The sequence below is a fragment of the Lytechinus pictus genome, chromosome 2, assembly GCF_037042905.1.
Source record: "Lytechinus pictus isolate F3 Inbred chromosome 2, Lp3.0, whole genome shotgun sequence".
Lineage (NCBI taxonomy): Eukaryota > Metazoa > Echinodermata > Echinoidea > Temnopleuroida > Toxopneustidae > Lytechinus > Lytechinus pictus.
Window position 1 is genome coordinate 23,887,010 of NC_087246.1, and position 22,473 is coordinate 23,909,482.

A 22,473-nucleotide genomic window follows, 5' to 3' on the forward strand; every position below is an offset into this window, starting at 1 on the left:
CGTACCCGTCTGGCGTCGACTTTTCCAACACGCGTTGGAATAGCGGTGTAGCCCCAGAGTGTTTCAAATGAGTTCAGCCTTCAGGACATATTTTATCTCACCTTCGAATTTGAATGCATTAATAAACATGCATCCCTTATATTTTGTTTTGATGTGTCTCTTATACATATATGGGAGGCGGTTCAAGGCTCCATGATGAAGAAGTATATGTCAAAATATTAAAAAATATCATCATGGAGTCCTCAAGGCTGGCCTGTCTGGATATTACACTGCACAATATTTAATGTATGGGACTAATCTTGAGTTTGACTTCGGCCACAACTTTACCCTTTTGCAGCTTCATTCATAAAAAACGGACAAACTCATTCATCATTACTTACCCTGACAAGCTACAATATGTAGAGATGCAAAGACTACGAGAGCATAACAATACATTTCAAAGAACAGTCCTTCCACTTAACTTTGGGCATTTTAATTAGTTTCTAACAGACGCCAGAGTTGGTACCGGTACCAAAAAGTAGGAATTTTCACTTCGCATCGATCGCACCGCATCGCGTCGGTCGCCAAAAATGCAAAGCCCGCCCTCTGATACCGTCCGCTCTAAGATCTAGCTCTCGATCTCTCTCGATCTATATATCTCGAGACTCTCAGTTAGATCAATATTTTTGTGTTGACGGTTACAGAAGTCAGAACATTTCAACCAAAAGCTGAAATAACGGGAAAATGCGTTTACTAAATACATTGATTCAGAGGTTTCATAGTTGAGATTTCAAGAAGTTAACCATGTCAACGGTAATTATTTTATTTTAATCGTTGGTTCCCCCTTTTTTTCTTAGTAAGTATGTTGCAGTTTCATGTCAAGCCATCATCATCAGTTGCCGTCCGGCCGCGCCGGCAGGCGGCTCCGCCCGGGTATCGGCGGGAGAAACGATCCCGCATCGTGATCCAGGGATTGCTCGGACGTGGGGCTGGCATACTGGCATGCATGGCAGCATACACTCACACTCAGCTCGACCCCGGAGCTCGACAGTTGCAGTCTGCAAAGCAATCAACCCTATTTAATCTGCTAGTATACAACTACAAAGCTGTCAGTTTCAATGTTAACATTTTTGAAATATTTTATTTTAATTTCACCTCGTTCTGTAATTTGTGAGTGGAGCCAACAGAGTTTAAGTGATCATTTCACTTTGTTCTATTTTTAAAAAAATTCTCATTTTGGTTCTTGAATATGGGCTAAACATTAGGCTTATAGTGTAGAAATACCATCCCAAAAGTTTCAAAGTATCATATCTACAGGATCAATTTTAAAACTTTGGAGATGTAAACCAAAGTTTGAAAATAATTGGGAGTTGGTTTCAATGACTATGTGTATACCGGTAGAGCGAATCTGTGCAACACAACACAGTAACTCTAGATGAACACAGCATGACCTACATATAGTGTGTACAAGGTATACACTGAATGTACAGTGCAGCTAATAATAGCGTGTGTATAGGAGATACACACAGGAGGAGGCAGTCAACATAGCCGACGTACTTTTTGAATTGGAGAAAACTGGTCATAAGCTGGAACCCATCTACTAGACGGTTCTCAAAATCAAGCTAATAAATTGCTACTTGTATCTTAATTAGAGTTTTTCATCCTATATTGTGGTCTGTTTCAGGGTTTTTTAGGACAAATACAGGCACTCATACACATTTTTTGTCTCAGTTTGAGAATTTTTTAAATCAGCTGCTCATAAAGTTAAACGATCCCTTTAAGCGGAACAACCACATAGTAAAAATATAGCATAACTTTGGTCTCTTTTTTATGCTATTATTTGGTTGTTCCGCTGCACTCCGTTCAGGATTTTTTGCTCACAGATACTGCAAAATCAGAGCATAAATGTTCACGTCTATTGTAGTGTATCCAGTTTGCATCATTTTAAAGCATCTTCATAATTTGGATAACTTTTGCCTAAGGCTAAGATAATTTTACAAACTCGTTTCTGGATTCTTTCTAGTTTCTGTACATGGTCTAAAGTTAAACTTCCATAAAACACAGGCACACAATATTCTAATACAGGGCGAATGTATCTGATATATATTTGTATTAAGTCAGAAATTGGTAATTTATATTTTTTCACTACCGGTAATCTAAACATATAGAGCTTTTTATTGCACTTTTTTAACATTTCATTTGTATGGATGTCCCTTTTTAAATTATGTTGGATATAAACTCTAAAAATCTTTAAAGTATCAACGTTAGGCAGTTTTGATTCGCCAATATGCGAAGACTCACGAAAGGGTGCATTTTCCATTAATGTTATATTCATGAGTAAATTCTAAGTTTTTTTTTGCTTTTTAAATTGAATCTAAGCAGATGTTGGTATTTGTGTTTGCTAACTAGACCTAGGTCTAATTTTATTTCTTTTTAGCTGCATATTCCATGGCTCTTTCCAATATGTTCGTATCAAGTTCTATCGATGCCCTGTCGATCGTCGACGGCTTTAATTATGGTAAACCTCGCGCACAATATACCTTGAGCTAGTCGGCGCAGTGTCGATGATCACCCACAATACACCACACCTCAACATTTGTTCGAAGGAGCAGACGAGGTTGCAATTTGGCAAATCAGGCCCATATAAGTATTTCCATCAGAAAATCAATTCTTAATGCAAAACTATGTTGTATGATATTTTAAGCATTTTCTGTCATTTTTTAGATATAAATAAGGTAAAAAGTAGATTTTTTGGCCTTGTTTTTACAATCTTGTTCTTCTTCTATGTATTGCTCTGTGAAATTGAACTGCAGAAGTCTTACGGTACGAAATCGTTTTCCTACGCAGTAATATGTGCGCCTGACAGTGCGTCGGGAATCATGATAGTGTCCGCTAATACAATATGTGACTATACTTTGTTTTAGAATGCAATGCAATTGATTGTTGTCCACTGAATTTGTTTTTAACAAGTTAAGGCCTACATGTACTTTTAGAATGAGACATCTGCTACTTGATCTAACTAACTAAGTGCTAAGTTAGATAAATAGATCTAGGATAGGACTTTACAGCCGTGTGTTGCTGCCCTCTACGTTCAAAGATGTACAGCACAATGTCAAAATGGCGGATAGGCGAAAGACGTTGACTGCTCAGAACAATGTCCAAAAAGCCCCCAAATTATCGATAAAACTTCATCCAACCCTATAAAAATAATGCTAATAATGTGAAAGGTGAGGATTAATGCTAAATATGTTTATTAAAAGATATTATTCAATCAACTACATCTGATGAATGCAGATTTTTAAAGTGTTCTTGGCACAGTGGCAGATACAAATTTTGACCAACGCGAGTATTGTGTCATCGCTATAATGCAGAAAAAATGTGTATTGATTAAGTTCTTTTGTCGATAGTTTAGTCATCGATATCGGTAAGATATTTTTAGCGATATATCGACAGAGAATTTTCTCAACAATAACAGCCCTAGTAAATGCAATAACTTCAGTTTAACTTAACCTAGGCTCATTTAATTTGGTGTGTTTGATACTAGCATGGATCCCAGGGATTATATCGATTTTGAGGTCAGAAGGTCAAAGGTGAAGTCACCACCTTCCACTTTCTTGCTTGACCTACGTGTATAACTCCATTTTCGGAGTTCAGGAGGGTGTGTTATGTGCTCGCCTTAAGCCCCTTTCACAATTGACGTACGACCACTTGCGACCTTTTGGTCGTGCGACAGGCTGCAACAGGCATCAATCGCCAGTCATCTCATAATATCGCACAGAGGCTTTCACAGTTGCAACAGCTGTCGTACAACAAAAACAACCAGTGAAACCCGTTGCACGAGTAAGTCGCTTATGATCCTATTGTGCTCGTGCGATCACATGCGAGTGTTGCACGAGGGATTGCGAGGGGAACGGTCGCACACAACGGTAGTGCAATGTTGTAAGCCGTTGCGATCGGTCTTGCAACAGTCTTATGGCCCATCATATTATTGCACCCAGTCGCAAGACAGGTCTCTGTACATGTAGGTCGCTAGCACATGTGCAAGTGTTGTACGACCTCCAGTCGAGTAAATGTGACTACTTAGTTGTGCAACCTCTCGCACCAGGTCGTGCAACGTTGAACAACACTCCCACGATGATCGCCCGACCGATGGTACGACCCCGGATACGAGCTGATGCGAGTGAATCGGTCGTATTTGATCGCATTCGGATTTTGAACATGTTCAAAGTTCAGATGTGACCAGTCACGACCACCTCGAGTTCGTGCGACCGTCTACAACGACTGCGAGTGCTCGCAAGTCACCAAGAGATCGATCGTGCAACAGCAGGAAAAAACTGTTGCAGGCGGTCGTAAACTGGTCGGATGTCAATTGTGAAAGGGGCTGTACGGTCGCATACATGCGAATGCAACGGTAGTGGAATGTTGTAAGCCGTAATTTCGATCGGTCTTGCAACAGTCTTATATTATCGCAACCAGTCGCAAGACTGGTCTCTGTAGGTATCTAGCGCATGTGCAAGTGTTGTACGACCTCCAGTCGACTAAATGCGACTATACGTAGTTGTGTCACCTCTCGCACCAAGTCGTACAACGTTGAACAACACTCACACGATGATCGCCCGACCGATGGTACGACCTGATGCTAGTAAATCAATCGTATTTGATCGCGTTTGGATTTTGAACATGTTCAAATTCAGATGCGACCAGTCACGACCACCTCAAATTCGTGCGTTCGTCTACAACCACTGCGAGTGCTCGCAAGACACCAAGAGATCGATCGTGCAACAACAAGAAAAAACTGTTGCAGGCGGTCGTAAACAGGTCGTACGTCAATTGTGAAAGGGGCTTTAGCGACACTCTTGTTTTAATATCACAGACTAGGTCTAGTAGGTATATCTTGCCAATTTTAGGAAATTGCTGGGTATGTTTGCTAATAGCCTTTTTAAAATTACAATTCTTGAGGATCTTTTTTTTATCACCAGTCCAGAGTGCTCAAAACTTGTATATTTGAGCAATTCAGGGAATAATTTTACTTCTAAACTTTGATGAGCATTTCTTGTTGCTAGAGAAAGCTATGTTCTGTACAGTCCTATGTAAAAGAAAGAAAGAAAAAAAAGAAGCTACACAAAAGAAATTTGTGTAGTCATAAAAAAAGTGTGGACCAATTTTCGATGTAGTCCAATGAAAATTTGATATTGTAAAAAGTTTTTTTTTAATGTAACCAGCAAACTCTCCTTTTAATTTTTAAAAAGTACTAGTAATTTCAAAATTCAATCTAGTTTTTTGACAAGGCAGATCTAAGTGTAGTTAAAACTGACTGCCAAAAAATCAAGCATTTTTTTATCCAATAATAGATCCGAAAGAAAAAATCCAAACACTGGAAACCTTGTTTCAGCACAAAGGCCTGGGTTTTAAAGTCACTAAGTGGTATTCCAGGCTCAAAATTATATGATTTGAACCATAGAGTAAAATCAGACAAACAAAAAGAGTAAACTGAAAGTTTCATAAAAAAAATAAGCAAGGAATAACATTTGAAAATTTATAAAGCTTTGCATTATTTTGGATTTACATTTCTATTCCTGTCTTCATAATACGCATTGAGCAAGCTGATGATGTCTTATCACCACTTATTCTTTTATATTTTGTTATATTTACAATTATATACATTTTGTCCACTAAGAACAAAAAATTTGGATTGACAACTGATAATGCAAATAAACTAAATTTCTGCTATATTGTTTTGTATATGATATCTGTCTATGAATGTCACTCAATGGACATTATGTACATGAATGTTTTATTAATACCAGCAACACTGAATAATAAGGGGCTCATCAATCACTTTCAATCTCAAGTTCTCTCAACTGCTTCTCATGGTAGATCAAGTTACAGTGACTCTTTATTGGAGAGGGAAAGATGAGGCCAAAGAGCAAGAGAGGGAGAGGGGGGGTGCAAGGGAGTGGGAATAGAGGGGGACCACTGTTCAGACAAAAAACATTATTAAAGGACAAGTCCACCCCAACAAAAAGTTAATTTGAATAAAAAAAGATAAATCCAACAAGCATAACACTGAATATTTCATCAAAATCGGATGTAAAAGTTATGACATTTTAAAGTTTTGATAATTTCACAAAACAGTTATATGTACATCCTGGTGGGTATACAAATGAGGAGACTGATGACGTCATCCACTCACTATTTCTTTTGTATTTTATTATATGAAATAGGGAATATTCTATTTTTCTCCTCATTGTCGAGTGAAACAACAATTAATTCCTCCCTGAATATGTGGAATGAACATTGATTTATACTATTTGATTCAAGTCAAATTGGTCCTTATTGTCAAATCTATAAAAAATGAAATATTGTATAATTCAAACAAAAAACAAAAGAAATAGTGAGTGAGGGACATCATCGACTGTCTCATTTGAGTTGTACATATCACTGCTTTGTGAAAAATAAGTATCTCTAATGCACATTTTCTAATGAATATATGGTACCCAAGGCGCTGCATATTAAATAAACAAAAACATTTGAAATATTCACAACTAAAATCATCAAACATAACATTCATATGAGGAAAAACATGGACTTCTCTAATATGATTTCATCTTCATATTGTGTAAAAACTAGAAAATTCGCTTAAATCTGAAAAAGTAATTCTTCATACAGTCAACATTAAAATGATGAGATACAGGTGGGTTTGTTTACACCATTTTTCTGGACTACTTAAAGCTTCACCGAGAATCCGAGCTTGCACAGTGTACATATTTCAGGCTTGAATGACCCCCAAAATGTAAAACTTGTTTTCTCCTTATTCTTTTAAGGCTCTTATTGAATTTCTTCATCATTCAGTCAAGTACGTGTGTAGGTTATTTCAGGTCAAATTTGAATGAGTTATTTATCAATTTAAGTCTGAAGATGTGTTTTTAGAGCTCAAAGATAATCTCAAAATTCATTGATTTTGGGCAACTTATTCTTGGTGGGACTAGGTCATACGCTTAGACATGCCTGTTATGGTTTTAAAAAAAAATCAACTTAAGAATTGTAGAGAATAGAGATCTCTTAAACATATTATGGGTGTAGCTGGCCCTCATTCATATTAGGTTCTTACAGTTTTTTACAAAGCCCCACCCTCTTATACTGTTGTGTCAGGGGCCGCGGAACCGGGGAAGGGGCTTCAGTCCCCCCACTTTTTTCCCAAAACCGTATACAAAAAACCATACAAATTACCATTTGGGGCCTGGTGCGTAATTTGCCAAATGTTTCACCCTGGCAAACTGTACTGCCATTGACAATAACATACTGAAAAACTCTGGAAAAAAAAGCCAGAGATTTTCTTTCATGCAAATTGCAAAGTGCCACTGATTTTTTTTTTGCATGGTCAGCCCCTCCCACACACACACTTTCAAACCCTTTTGTGGTCAGCAAAGCATTTCCTTTGAAGAAAAGCATTAAATTGTTTATGTCTGTACACTAAATGATCATAACGCAGGCATATTTAATTGTGGTACATGTACATGCATATTTTGTAGATTGTTGCCCTTAAATGCAGTGGCTTATGGGTAAAGCTTCGGAGACCAATTGACATGTGAGACCATTGACTTCCTACAGGGAAATCATGCTGAACTAGCTTTACCAGCACACCTTGTATGAATGGGCCTTCAAAGTTGAATAGAAAACATTTTTGCACATGTCATATTATTTTTTTTAAATTTGCAGTCAACTTTGTTGTTTACTCTGAATGGGGATGGGTTCTTTCAGTGGTCATACTTATGTGTTTTCTGAAAATGTTTGTTATTATTATCTACTTTAGATGTAAATGTATTTTGTTATTATTATCTACTTTTTTTTTTATTTGCAGTCAAATCTGTCATTTACTCTGAATGGGGATGAGTTCTTTCAGTGGTCATACTTATGTGTTTTCTGAAAATGTTTGTTATTATTATCTTCTTTAGATGTAAATGTATTTTGTTAGACATTAAATATAAGATATTCATACTTTATCCATTTATGATAATGAATTTTTTTAAGCCTCATTAGTCATAGTTTATTCATTGAATAGATATAATTTTTCTTTCATTGCTACAGATTTCCTGTGAAATCTTAATGATTGATGGAATTTTGAATGAATTTTTCTTCAAATTTGCAGGTGAAAACAGGGTTTGAGGATTCAATCACACTATAATATTTTAGTGATTGTATTTATTAGACCCACCATGAATTAAAAATACTCGTATATTTAAAAAAAAAGATTCAGTATGTGTTAATTTCTCTCTCTCTCTCTCTCTCTATCTCTGACATGAATTTTACTGAACATTCTATTTCAAATGCTATGTAGCCTACCACAAAATATGACCAATTGTCCTGAACTGGAGTAATCGTAGGAACAATTAGAAAAATGTAACATTTCTTTTCCCTTTCTCTTTCCCTGTTGTTATATACATGTAGCCTTTAATAGACCCTTCAGCTCACAGTAGTTCTGCTGGTACATTTGAAATATCAGAAGGAGATCCAAGTGCACAAGCTGACAAACCTGGTACATGGTATGTAAAAACATATTCCACAGTTTACCATACAAGTCATGAAAGGATAAAAGAATCCCCTGTTCTTCTAATCTTTATTGAAAAGAAGTAGCATTCAATTCAACTCAATTCATTTATTTGACATACTTTAAAAATATACAAACGTATGTACAAGTATAATATGATACAACAACAAAAGGGTAAAAGAATTTAAATCACAGTATACTATAAGCAATAAAAATGGTAGAAATATAAAAGAAATGAAAAGAAAATGTAGCGGATGTAGGAAGTCAGAAAGGCCATTGATCTGCCAAAGCCGACTCCCTTGATTACTACATTATGGTACGATTAAAAACACAAATAGAATAGTGCCAAAAAATAATAACAGACACAAACATATCAACATCATCCCCACCCCCCCCCCCCCTTAGATAGGCAGTTGGAATTATATCTTGACTATAAGAAGACAGTTGCTTTTGTTTCAATCTACGTTTAAATGATGAGAATGTAACAGACAATTTCAAAGTATGCTGTGATCAAAATATGCAAGTTTGAAGCATGCTGTGATTATAATATTTATTGACAAACATTGTGGGAGGAATGTTGTGAAGAGTAGCAGATAATTATTCATCATTCTAATGGGCGTATGTATACTTGGTCGGAATGATGCATTCTGGGTAAGGATCCAGGATTAGATCTTGAACTGGATCCCATTTAATATAGACTTATAGTAACTTATACACAATTTCATGAAAAAAGTTTATTATCAAATTGAATGATTTCATTAGCTTTAAACTGTTATTGCAAATTTGTTATTATAACATGTTTAATGATACAGGCCGCTGGTTTTGTTGGAATTGGCATTAATTAGACAGGTCTAATGGACCACATGTTTAAATTAAATCCTACTGTACATGTTTGTTTGAACACGGACTTTCATGAAAACTACTCATTCTCAACATTGATAATTTCTGTTATGCCTATAATGGTTTCTGTAAAAATCACAATGATCATAGCAATGTTTTCCTGGCTTTTTGTCGGGAACCCCACTTTTAGCAGTCAGTCCAGATGATCAGATTTATTTCTAATCATTTTTTTATCATATATATATATTTGATTTTTTTACAGGTGGTTCCAGAAATCAGAGCTGAAAGAGTACAGAAATTCCCTCCTTGTGTCTTTCATATTGCTCATAACAGGATCAGGTGAGTTATCAAATTGAGCAAACATCACGAAAATAATATTTTTTATTAAAAAAAATAGAGTGTTTTTTTTTTCTTCAAAATTCTATGTAATATCTGCAGAAAAGAGAAGGTGGAGGGGGGGGGGGGGACCAGTGCTGGAATGGTCATGCATGAATAACACTGGGTACATATTATGAGATGACTTATTGCTATTTAATTACACCACTTATGAAGACTGGTATATTTTTTTTTCTGATGGTATTCAGTTTAACATAATTTTTCATTTTGTTTGCTTTTTCTTATTTCACAGCCCTTCTCCTGATAGGAATTGTACTTGAAATAGGACAAAGACGTGAGTTTGATGTTTCTTTAAATACTTTTATTATGGCCACTGTATGTCAATTTCTATAACAGATTTTTTTTTTTTTTAAGAAAAGAGGCAAGGGAAACCGAAAAGGAAAAAAGATAGAGAGAGGAATTTTCAGAGGGTTGTAGATTATTATTATTTTTTTTTTACTTTTCATTATTTAAGAAAATGGGAAAAAAGATAAAGAAGAGAGGGGGTCATCTAAAAAGCATGTCAAAAGACATTAAAACAATGACATGTGTATGACATGACAAAATGTATTTATTTGAGTCTAACCCCTCCTAATGAAATTGCATGTTATCATTGTTTATTAATGTTTTTTTTTTTTTAACCTTTTACAGAACATGCAGCTGGTAGTGTGTGCATTGTCATTGGAGTTCTCATGTTCATTCCAGGATGTGAGTATCTCAGGAGAAATAACTTTATGTCACAACCCTTGAACAATCAGCAGAATAAATACAAACGTTTTACGGCAGATACATTCATTTACTATTCACATATTGAATAAATAATAATCGCAAAATATGGAGGGATAAAACAAACATTCAATAAAGTTGTACAATATTTATCTTGAAATCTCTATGATTCCACTGTTTTTTATTTAGTTGGTTTATGTTTTATCTTGTTTACATGAGATATGTAAGAGTTTCTTGTTGTGAATATCAAGAAACTCCTCCCACCTCCCCCATCCCCCCCTTGACAAAGAAAGTAAAAGAACAGATCAAATGGTTTCGAAGAGTATCTTCACGTATAGGTTGATAGTTCCTATCCCCTTTATAGATCCCTACAAATAATGTATTATATACATGTATATTGTATTTTTCTTTGTTGCTGTTCCCTGCTGCATTTCTCTGATTTATTTTATCTTTCTCCCCCCCATCCTTTTCTTTTCTTTCTCTACCCTGTCATTTCTTTCCATTTTTATTATTATTTTTGTTCCCTCTTTTTCTTTTCAATTTTTTCCTTTTTGTTTGGCTTTCCTTTCTTTATTTTCTCTTTCTCTTCATCCTATTTCTTTCTCTATTGTTTTTTATGTTTTATTTATCAAATATTTATTACCTTCTTTTCTATTTTCTTCTTTTCTTCCTTCATATCTTTTATAACAGTGTACTACACCGGCTATGCTTACTTTGCAACCAAGGGTTATCAGGGATTCAACCTGAGTAATCTAAACTACTTCCGGCTCAGCAAATGACGACATGATCATCAGGTTATAAGTATAAACAAAGATGGACATTCATAGCATTTTACATCAAGAAATAATACAATTACGGCCTTACCTTTTCTTGAAATATCAATATTGGTACAAATAGTATATTGTACAATGAGTAATTATCTTTTGCAATATGTTCAATATTGTGTCACAGGTTTGGTTTGGTCGGCATTTGTGAATTTGGACTTTATCCTACATATTTTAATGACTTCTGCGTTAAGGCGACCGCACACCTTACGATTGGTCTGCGACCCGATTTCAGAACAAAATGTTGTAGAATTTGATGCTAATATTGAGACTTGGAATATCTAACTGTGTAATGTTCGAAATCATCGTACGAATACCTATGTTCAAATCTGTGACTATGCTATCATCCTTCTTAGAATAAAAGCAAATTTAATATCTAGTCGTAATGACGTCATAGCAGTCGTACGATTGGCTACGTTTTGAAACTAATTAATTTGGCCTTTACTCCAAAATAAAGGTTTGCAATCTTTCAAAATGGTTATATAAGTATTCTTTTGATTAATCTTAACCTCAAATAAAATGATATGTTCCATTCACATTTTCAGAAAATGAGCAAAGTGCGATTTATTCCAAAATCGGATCGCGAACAGTCGTAAGGTGTGCGGTGGCCTTAATGTGTTTCTTATTGCATTATTAGATTGCTACCTTCAGTATATTTTTTATGCATGTGTTAAAACGGTATTGGTATGTTAATACCAAACAGTGACCAAGTTCAATTGATTTATTTTGAGTTCTGAATACAAAGTATGTATTCTATTGTAGGTTTGCAGCATTTTATTACGTGAGAAGATCAAGGTCCTGTGTGAGATTTGTTTATAAAATTAACTTGATAGCTGATTTATATACAACTATACTCTTGCCACTCTTTTTTTTTACAAAATGAAATTAACTGCAAACTTTTTTTAGAATATTGCTGGAACAATCATTTGTCCAATTTTTGTCTCGCCTGCGTAGCGGAGCGAGACATAGGTATCACTATTTCCGGCGTCGTCGGCGTCGTCGTCGTCAACAATTGTGTTGTACACCCAATAACTTTCTATAGCTTCGAGGTAGGATCACCAAATTCATACCAGAGGTCCATCTCTTGAAGGCACAGGTCAAGTTTGAATATGAGTCTAATTTGATTAAGGTCAAAGGTCAAAGGTCAATGAACTTTCCATGACTGGCACTGTGCTATGTTGTACACCCAATAACTTTCTATAGCTTCGAGGTAGGATCACCAAATTCATACCAGAGGTCCATCTCTTGAAGGCACAGGTCAAGTTCGAATATGAGTCGAATTTGATTAAGGTCAAAGGTCAAAGGTCAATGAACTTTCCATGACTGGCACTGTGCTATGTTGTACACCCAATAACTTTCTATAGCTTCGAGGTAGGATCACCAAATTCATATCAGAGGTCCATCTCCTGAAGGCACAGGTCAAGTTCGAATATGAGTCGAATTTGAATAAGGTCAAAGGTCAATGAACTTTCCATGACTGGCACTGTGCTGTGTTGTACACACAATAACTTTCTAAAGCTTTGAAGTGAGATCGCCAAATTCATAACAGAGGTCCATCTCCTGAAGGCACAGGTCAAGTTCAAATATGAGTCAAATTTGAATAAGGTCAAAGGTCAATGAACTTTCCATGACTGGCACTGTGCTATGTTGTACACATAATAACTTTCTATATCTTCGAGGTGGGATCACCAAATTCATACCAGAGGTCCATCTCCTGAAGGCACAGGTCAAGTTCGAATATGAGTCGAATTTGAATAAGGTCAAGGGTCAAAGGTCAAAGAACTTTCCATGACTGGCACTGTGCTGTGTTGTACACACAATAACTTTCTAAATCTTCGAAGTGAGATCGCCAAATTCATAACAGAGGTCCATCTCCTGACGGCACAGGTCAAGTTCGAATATGAGTCAAATTTGAATAAGGTCAAGGGTCAAAGGTCAATGAACTTTCCATAACTGGCACTGTGATGTGCTGTACACACAATAACTTTCTATATCTTCGAGGTAGGATTGCCAAATTCATACAAGGGGTCCATGTTTTGAAGGTGCAGGTCAAGTTCGAATGTGAATTTGATTAAGGTCAAAGGTCAATGAACTTTCCATGACTGGCACTGTGCTGTGTTGTACACACAATAACTTTCTATAGCTTCGAGGTGGGATCGCCAAACTTGTAACAGAGGTCCATCTCTTGAAGGTACAGGACATTTTGCCCTCACATCTATCATAGCCTTTAATCAAAATGTGCTTATAAAAAAAATGCACTCTTTTAAACTTCCTACTCATACCCTATTGCTTATTTTATCTTGTAGTACTTACTTCACTCTTGCATCATTTACTTATCATATGCACACAGATCAATTTAGAAAACCCTACTGCTAAAATGAAGGCAAGATGGCTAAAAATCACACACAATAAGTTTTTATATTTATCTTTCATGCACAATCTTTCCTCCATTTTTTCAAACAATAAGTTTGCCTTAACACCTTAATAATTAATTTAATTCTACAATTTTACTCACATTATTATTAATTACATTCTTTTTCACTAACATTCATTTCCTTACTTGCATGGAAATAATTATAGCTTCATAGTATTAACAGCATTCTTAGTGTTATCTGATTTTCTAGGGATAAAGTAGGCCTATACCATTAATGCATATGTAAACTGTCAATACCACAATTCACCCCCTAAACTGCTGACAGCCTCAGATGTCATATAGCATAGTTTTGACATGCAGTCTCTTCAGGACTGCAATATGTAGGCGAGACAACGCTTGGCGTTTGCCTTGTTATTTCAATTGATTTAACAAAACAATATTTCTATCAGATCTAACAAATAATATGCCATTTGTTTTTTGGAGGCAATAGATTTTTTTTTCAATTCAATCAATACTTTTGTGCTCTATAAATCATATATCAAATTAATGAAAATATTAGATAGCAACAACAAATTCAAGGTTGCTGTAATTTAAACTAAAAATATTGCTGTTCATTGCAATTCTTAGAAACTTTATCTGACTAAAAATCATTACATGATTCAAAGTTCTTACTATTCACAGTATTAAAGTGCTTACTCAGCTTGCCTCTTCAAAGCCTTCCAGAAACAGTAACAAAGTCAAAGAGTGGATAAATTGTTGATATATTATTCTATTTTTTTGTTTAATGATGACAAGGTCAGCAAACATTTGTAACACAATGTTTTGGTATAGAAACTGTGAGTTATGTAATTACTTTATTTCCATCCATCCATCCATCCATCCATAATTTATTGTTCGAAATAGACATGAAATGTTTGTTTATTATATATTATATATTATTTGTATCTTATCTGGTTATATTTCTTGAAAATACTGAATGAGTTAGAATGTACTTCATAAAAAGAAAAGAAAATAGCAATAATGACAAGTATAACAAAACCAAAACAAACCACTGAAATAATCTTCAGAACTAAGAATTGATTGACTTGTATGTCCAAATGATCAACAATGTTTTTCATTTCTATTAAAGTCACAACCCTTTACTTGACCATTGAAGAAAGTAAACATATCAGACCTCAGATTTGAATTTTCACTTCAAAAGTGGATGAAAACATATATGTACAGTGATCTTGTTACTGTTAGTGAAGTTTTACATCTTTTTCCCCTAAAACTGATTTTTGACCTGAAAGATGTAATTTTATTCTTTTTTTAATGTTGATATTTGATAAATTGTATAATAGGAAAAGTAATTTATCAAAAATGTATCAAGTAACAATCCCTCACAATTTGAATGAAGAATTTTTTGTTGTTGGGTTTGTTATCATTTTCTCTACCGTGATAGTTTTGTCAAACATTTTATATATGCACATGCGGACCTGCCAACTAGAACAATTCTCCCGGAGACTCTATTTAATATGGTTGTTCAATTAAAATATGGGCATGCAAATTTTCTTGAGTTTATTACGACTTTTTGACAAGTAAAGAAAAAACAAACATCAAACTATCCAATCATTCAGTAAAATAGGATAAAATAGCCTAGGAAGCAGAACTTATTACATGTAGTTTTCTACAACATGAGATGATATTGTTGAATCTGCCATGAGAGACCTCATGTTTGAAGAACCTTTAGATCTGACTGATATTATAGTATATCTTCCATTGTGTTTGATTTTTATCTGCATAGCAGTGAACTATATAAAGGGTTTTTTTTATATAAAATGCAGGGCTTGGGGTCACAGAATACAATTTTTAATTCCAGAGGTTGGCAGTTAACTCGTATGATTATTTAACCACTTTAGGGGGTTAATATTTTATTTGACATTATCATGGCTGATCAAGAAACTGCTTCAAGGATAAGTGCAATCGACTTGTAGATGAAAGATTTTGGTTTACATATGTACATACTTTATTATTGTAAGTCTTATTCCTGTATATACTCTAGTTAGGCTTGGTTTAGGGTCATATTTTGTGTCTTCCAAAAGTTTCCATTCTAATGCATCCACAAGCAGCATGCAATTGTTTGCACCTGTACGACTGTCTGTTGTAAATTTATCTTATTTTGAAAAATATAGTCAAACTATTTTTTTTAATAATGACAAATACATACCGTACATCCCTTGGCCATTGAAGAGTGAAACCACAAATCCAGTATTATTATATCGTAAAAATGATGAGGAAGGTGCATGTTACTTCTAATTCTTGGGGGCTACCCGTGGTAGATTTTAATGATTTCAGGCAAGTTACTGCTTTTCAGGGAATTGCTCAGGTGAAGCTTCACTTTCATGGCTCTAATGTATTCTGAATTTTACATTCTTAAATGTATTTCATTGATCAAACATGGACTGTGTCAATTAATCAACTATAAAGAGGAAACAAGTTTTCAGACCAAAATATGCAACACATTCATAGTTTATGCTCTCATTAAAATTCCAATTTTGTGATTAAAAAACAGATAATTGTGGTCCAGGAGGGGGGCGGGGCACAGCTGGCCCGTGCTCCCCCCTTTAGAACCATAATCAAAATTTGTAATGTAAAAATACAGTTTTTAATCAAGTGTGCCCCCTCCCCCTTTTTAAAGTGATGATTTTTTTTTCTTGTAACATTTTTGCGAACGAAATTACCTTCAATTTTAGGTGAAAACTTTTTTTTTGCTTGTCACATTTTCATTGGGAAAATGTGCCCCCCTTTTGGAAAATCCAGGATCCGCCCCTGGATATTGTTGTATTATGCTTGCAGTGTCATATACATACCTGTACATATATGTGTACAGACATGTAGAAGTAGTTTCCCACAATTTGCAAATGACAAGCCAAATGGCATCTCAATCACTTAAAAGTTGAATTAGCAAACATTGAAATAAATTTTAATTGTTGATTCTGTAAACATACATTTTACCAGTGCAAAATATGTTATTAGCCACGATTCAAGTGAACTTCTTGGAATATTATGATACATTTATGAAGTGAGCATTAAACACTGTTAAATTTTGGCATATCATATTCAATTGAGCTGTAAGAAATGGCTCCTTGGTGTGTTTTTATATTATCCTGTTGGCTGGCTTTAGTTTATATTGCTTCTGTACTTCAAGGCCGAGTGTACCTTTAAAGGTGTGTTCATATCTCCTTTGCAAAGGCAGAGTGAGGACACGTTCAAGCATGCATAATATATTTATATATCCTCAACATTAATGATGTTGAAAGAATCATAAATATTAGCCATTTTGTGGGGAATGTTGGCACAGCAATTTGACAAATATTCACTGGAAGAATAAAAAGATTGAACGTATTGACTTTGAGAGGTGATCAATCATTGAGATCGTGCATATCATTCTGGATCGAAGAGGGGGACAATTGTTGGAGCATATAATCTGGGGAGTGTTTCATCAACATTTTTGTTCGACAAGTTGTCAGATCTGACATCTTTCCTTGATGTTGAATGGCTAAGAAGCACTGTTACTATGGCAACTGTCGGATAAAATGGGACTTGTCGGATAAAACGTCTGACAAGTCCTTTTATGAAACGCTCCCCTGCTCCTCAAATATTGAAGAATTATACAATTGGCTTTTTAACTTTGGAAAATGACAATGTTTTTTTTTTCTTTTAATCAACCCCAATTCTCATGGTTTTGCTATTTACATTGCAACTTATTCTTTGTTTTTTAATGAAGATTGCATCACCTTGTATTATCTTTAATGTATTCAAATCTCTTGTTGGCTGTGTTCCTATATGCTATTTATAAATAAATGAATGATAGTGGTTTTGCTGTTGTTGTTTCAGTTTATATGAAACATATCATTCACTTATGAATATTTGTGCCTGCCTGATTGTTAAGGATAGGCTTTGCAAAGGATAATCTATTTGTATGTGCTTATTTTGGAAAGGTATTCATCTTCTGTGTATCTACATTTGTGGGAAAAGTACTAGTATAATTCTCTATATTTATAGAATGATGTGTCTGACTGGTGTGTAGTTTTGTCAGGCATGTTACATGAAACATTTTCTCTTAGCCAATCAGCTGCAAAGATTTCACCTTATTACAGCTGAAAGTCGAAAAAATGATTAAGTTGCATCATATAGAACATTCCTGGGGGGGGGGCGTTCATGAAGCTGTTTGGAAGTAGACGCAGCTTTATGCATGACTGACTGATGAATATTCTAAGGTACCAAATGAAATTCTCATTTTGAATTTTGATACCCAAGAGCTAAAGTTGAAAACAGATCTATGTCGATTCTTGTTGTAAGCAAGGATCTTAATGCAAAGTATTTTATAGTCAAAGTTTGTTTGTTTTGCGTTTGTTTTATAGGAAGTTTATTCCCAGTATGCTATGACAGGAAGATATTGAGGTATATCATTTAGTACAAGAACAGGTCACCGGTCGTGTGTCAAGCGGTGCATAACTTATGGACAGCTTTGTGCAACAACACCCTGGGCCCCATGCATACCACGGTAACAATGCTTATTATCAGCCAATCAAAATCAAGGATTCCATGAAGGTCACCATTGGATGGCAAAGTTACCATAATAGTAACTTCTATGCAACTGGGCCCTGGTGTTTTGGGGAAATGTCAGTAATGTGACAGAATTGTTATTCTTCACTTTGTGTATTCCTATTCTTTGTCTTTCAACTATGATACTCTTGCAATATCAGATATATAATAATTTTAATATAGTCTTTATGAATGCCATAATATCTGTGGTAAATTACCCATGTAATACTTACCATATTACATGTTTGATATAGTTTTGTCGTTTTCATACTTTACTGTATTGTTGTTGATATATTTTGCAAGCACGTAGCCCTAATTAAGGATGTTTCAATGTTGGTTTCCAAATTTAAACGGCAACATGAATCATGATTAAAAACGTGATTATATTACGCGGATATAATAAAAAACAAAGGGTGTTTTCGATGTCGTCTATTCCCGGTTGTAAAGTAAATGTTTTTCAAATCATGATTCGGAGGAAAATTCAAACGTCAAAAAAGATGCGTTTGTAAACGCGATCAGCTCAGATCTTACATGGACCTTCAGCATCGCAAATGCGACATTGAACACGTATGAGTTTTGAAACGTCTTTAAATTTGCTCTCACAGTGGGAACCTACACAAGCAGGTGCCAGAATTGACCTTTCTTGTGATGGGTCAATCTGCGCACTAAAGCTGCGCTAATAAAAGCGGGAAATTTAAAGATGGTTGACAAATAATCAGCTTTATATTTTCAACACTGAACAGTGCACCGCTGATTGTTTTTGGGTCGTGTGTTGCTGTATAAATTTGAAAATCGACATTGAACACACCCTAATATATCCTGAATTCACCATTACAATGATGATGTTTTATAGGCCTCTACCCATGTAGTACACACGGTTGTATCAAGCTGCATTTGAAGGGCAGTATTGGCCATCTAAGGTCCTACAAAATTCTGGATTCATGTTTAAGATGTTACAGTACTTATTTCAATCAGGATAGATGATTTTTTTTATTACCTGTCTACACTTGAAGTGGTAAAATCATTTACCCACCCCCCTGCATTTTCTTACAAACTATGGAAATGGCACCTGATCATACTTTTGTTTTGTTTTTGAGCAAGCAGAGTGTCACTATAAACCTATCTGACTGAATGTATATTGTGTACCATTCAAATGTAACTGCAGTATTCACCTTTTTTTAGGTTTATACAAGGTGTTCAGTAGACTTTAAAAAATATTTTTCTGTATTTTGTCTTTTCCTATAATATTCATATATTATCTATTGGGGGGGGGGGGGGGGGATGGGATGTGGGCAATGCATGCCCCCCTCTGATCATCAGGAATAACAGTAGAGCTTACAGAAAGTGTGACAATAATCAATTTGTGTGGTTTATCTCATTTTATTTTTTTATATTATGTTACTGTTAGCTGGAATGGACCTTTCCTCTCAGTCGGTCGTACATATCAGATGACTTTACATTTTTTAAAAACCTTTCATCAGCATCAGTAACAAGACTGATATGTAAATCTCACTTTTTATTCTAAGAAAAGAGGACAAGGTGCAGCTGTATCTCATAGTATTGATTATTTTTGCCAAACTTGTCGGATGTTTTATAAAGGTGTCCATACGATACGTATGACTTTATAAACAATAGGAACATATCCCCTTGTTCTTATGTGTTAAATCAGGGTCCTGTAGCACAAAGGTTAGCAATTAATTGTACGCTTGATTTTCACAATTGATTGTAGGCTACATTGTAGTCAATGCAATCAATCGTAGCAAAATGTTCTCTGATCATTGCTAAGCTTTGTGTTATGGGCCCCTGATTCTCAAACATTTTGTTTTCCCATCATTTCACATTGAAATCAAATAAGCACCTAGTATGAATTTTGATATTTATCAAAATTTTAGAAGTACAGTCTTCTTTTGTGAAAAGACGAGGTTGAAATTTGGGGTTTTCATTTTCTAATAGTATAAGAACAAATTCAAGCGCGATAGCTCATTCAGTAGTCTGATAGAGCGGGGGTTTTGAATTCCGGTGACGCGGGTTTGATTTCCAATTGTGCGTTGTTAGTGCCCTTTGGTAAGGCATTTAAATCCCCATTACCAGGTCCCTCAGAGAGGACCTTAAGCAGTCAGTCCTCTGGTTGCTTGCTTGCTTATAATTATAAGAATTCATGCTTTCTTAGCAATCAGGTAAAAAATCACAACCATTAGTCGGGTAGATATGATGACTTGTAAAGTTGTGTATTATAATGTGGAGCGTTGTGGCCCAGTGGATTAGTCTTCGGACTTTGAAACAGAGGGTCGTGGGTTTGAATCCCAGCCATGGCGTAATTTCCTTCAGCAAGAAACTCATCCACAATGTGCTGCACTTAACCCAGGTGAGGTAAATGGGTACCGGTAGGAAGTAATTCCTTAAAAAGCTGTGTGCGCTATTAACGCCTAGCTTAGCCGGGTAATATAGGAGCGCCTTGAGCACCTAACAAGGTGGATATGTGCGCAATATAAATACCCTATATTATTATTATTATTAATGGAGCAGCCCCAATGCATCAACATTTGATTCTGCATGAAAAGATCATTTACGTAATTACTGTTTGGGAAACTGAAATTCTACCTTGAAAATGTACTATTTCTTGGACTTGTGTGTGTACTAGACGATATCCACTTTCAATATCCTTTGTGCAAATTAAAAATTTTCTTCCAAAGGCTAAGGACCTATCCTAAGTCAGATCAAGTATTTATTCAGATGTAGATTTGTAAATATATTTTGGAATGGTCATTTTTCACAATCAATAGAATACTTTAGTGCCAAATTATGTATGTTTCTTCCACTCAAAATGAGAAGGTGAACAAAAGTTATATTAGTAAATATTCTGTTTTAGGGTGATTTATCTATTGGTACTTGTATTATACACCTTGTGGCGAATAAAATTATGTATACTTTAAAAGTCCATCCATTTTTTATTTATTCATTATTCATGAATTGGTGTAGATTTTTATTTTCATTATATAGAGAGAAGCCAGTGCAGGGTCTTCTTGGCATTTTCGAATGAAAATACAGGTGCTATATTACAAGACACAGTACATTCGTATTTCCTTCCTTATTCCTTCCTTCCTTTCTTTATTCTTTTTCTTTCTTTCTTTCTCACTATATTTCTTTCTTTATACTTTTTCTTTCTCCCTTTCTTTTTCCTTTCTGGTATCTTTCTTTTTCCCTTTATTTGTCCCTTTCTTTCTCTCCCTATATTTCTCTTTATTTATTCTTCCTTCTTTCTTTCTCCCTCCCTCCTTCCTAATAATTGGACGATCATTATTAAGTGGAGAGCGCAAGACTTAGACGGACTTAATAAAAGGACATACTGTAGAATTGGGATGGATAATAAATTACATGGATATATAAGGAAGAGGGGGTGCCTGTGATAGACAAAATGGCGGTCTTCGTATTTTTTGTTCTATCGATTATTTTACCCCTTTCTGTGTTATTGACTAAATTAATCATCCTTCCTGATACAGAAATGAAATGAGAACAGACAACATCACAACCATTGACAACACAAAAATGTTCTTTTTTGGTTTATTTTCTCTGATTTGAATTTATTCACAAATTAAAATAAGACTGGTACCGAAGACTGCGCCCGTATATACACCGGGCATGCACAGACTCGATTCATAATGCACATCAAATCATATGTATATATATATATAAAAGAATATATAGACAATACTGTATATCAGCTTAGGTAAGATAAATTTGATTAAGTCTTTCTACTAGGAGTTGTGTTAATTGGATAAAGGGAAGAAGAAGAAAGAAATTGGAAAACAATATCGCATCAGCTTTAGATAAAGACCAATCAAACACATGAAACAGCAATATCAATGGATCCTCGCTAGTATATTTTGTTGTCGGTTTGCAGAAAATTATCAGATATTTACATTTGTAAAAAGAAAATAATAATGTAAAAAGAAAATAATAATGTTAAAAAAACACTTATCATTACTTGCTATTGGTTAGCAACATTTAGGATAATTTCGCAACACTGCTTACAAGGTTTTCGTGTAGTTATTGTACCTCTGATCTACATGGGAGCTCCTGTCAACATGGTCAAGGTAGTTGATACACTAAATGTATTTCTTGTGTCATTTATGAATGAAATTAATCAACTAATCAATCACTTAAGACCGATCTAAAACTCAATGCGATCGGTGTTTAGACCCTTAAAATATATTTTGATT

General features: G+C 35.0%; 1 protein-coding gene across 3 annotated transcripts; it reads left to right on the forward strand.

Annotated features, from left to right (window-relative positions):
• Positions 1 to 626: 626 nt before the first annotated feature.
• LOC129254533 (transmembrane protein 134-like) lies at positions 627 to 21,191 on the forward strand. Of its 3 annotated transcripts, none has more exons than XM_064113764.1 (7): positions 627 to 792; positions 8,428 to 8,522; positions 9,630 to 9,706; positions 9,996 to 10,037; positions 10,394 to 10,450; positions 11,159 to 11,262; positions 18,070 to 21,191. In XM_064113764.1, the coding sequence occupies exons 1-6, from the start codon at positions 784 to 786 to the stop codon at positions 11,245 to 11,247; spliced, it is 369 nt and encodes a 122-aa protein (XP_063969834.1). In that variant the 5' UTR covers positions 627 to 783; the 3' UTR covers positions 11,248 to 11,262; positions 18,070 to 21,191. The 3 variants fall into 3 exon arrangements, with proteins under 3 accessions (XP_063969834.1, XP_054748971.1, XP_063969839.1); XM_064113769.1 differs by having other exon boundaries at positions 648 to 792; positions 11,159 to 11,269; XM_054892996.2 differs by lacking the exon at positions 18,070 to 21,191 and having other exon boundaries at positions 11,159 to 12,165.
• Positions 21,192 to 22,473: the final 1,282 nt, after the last annotated feature.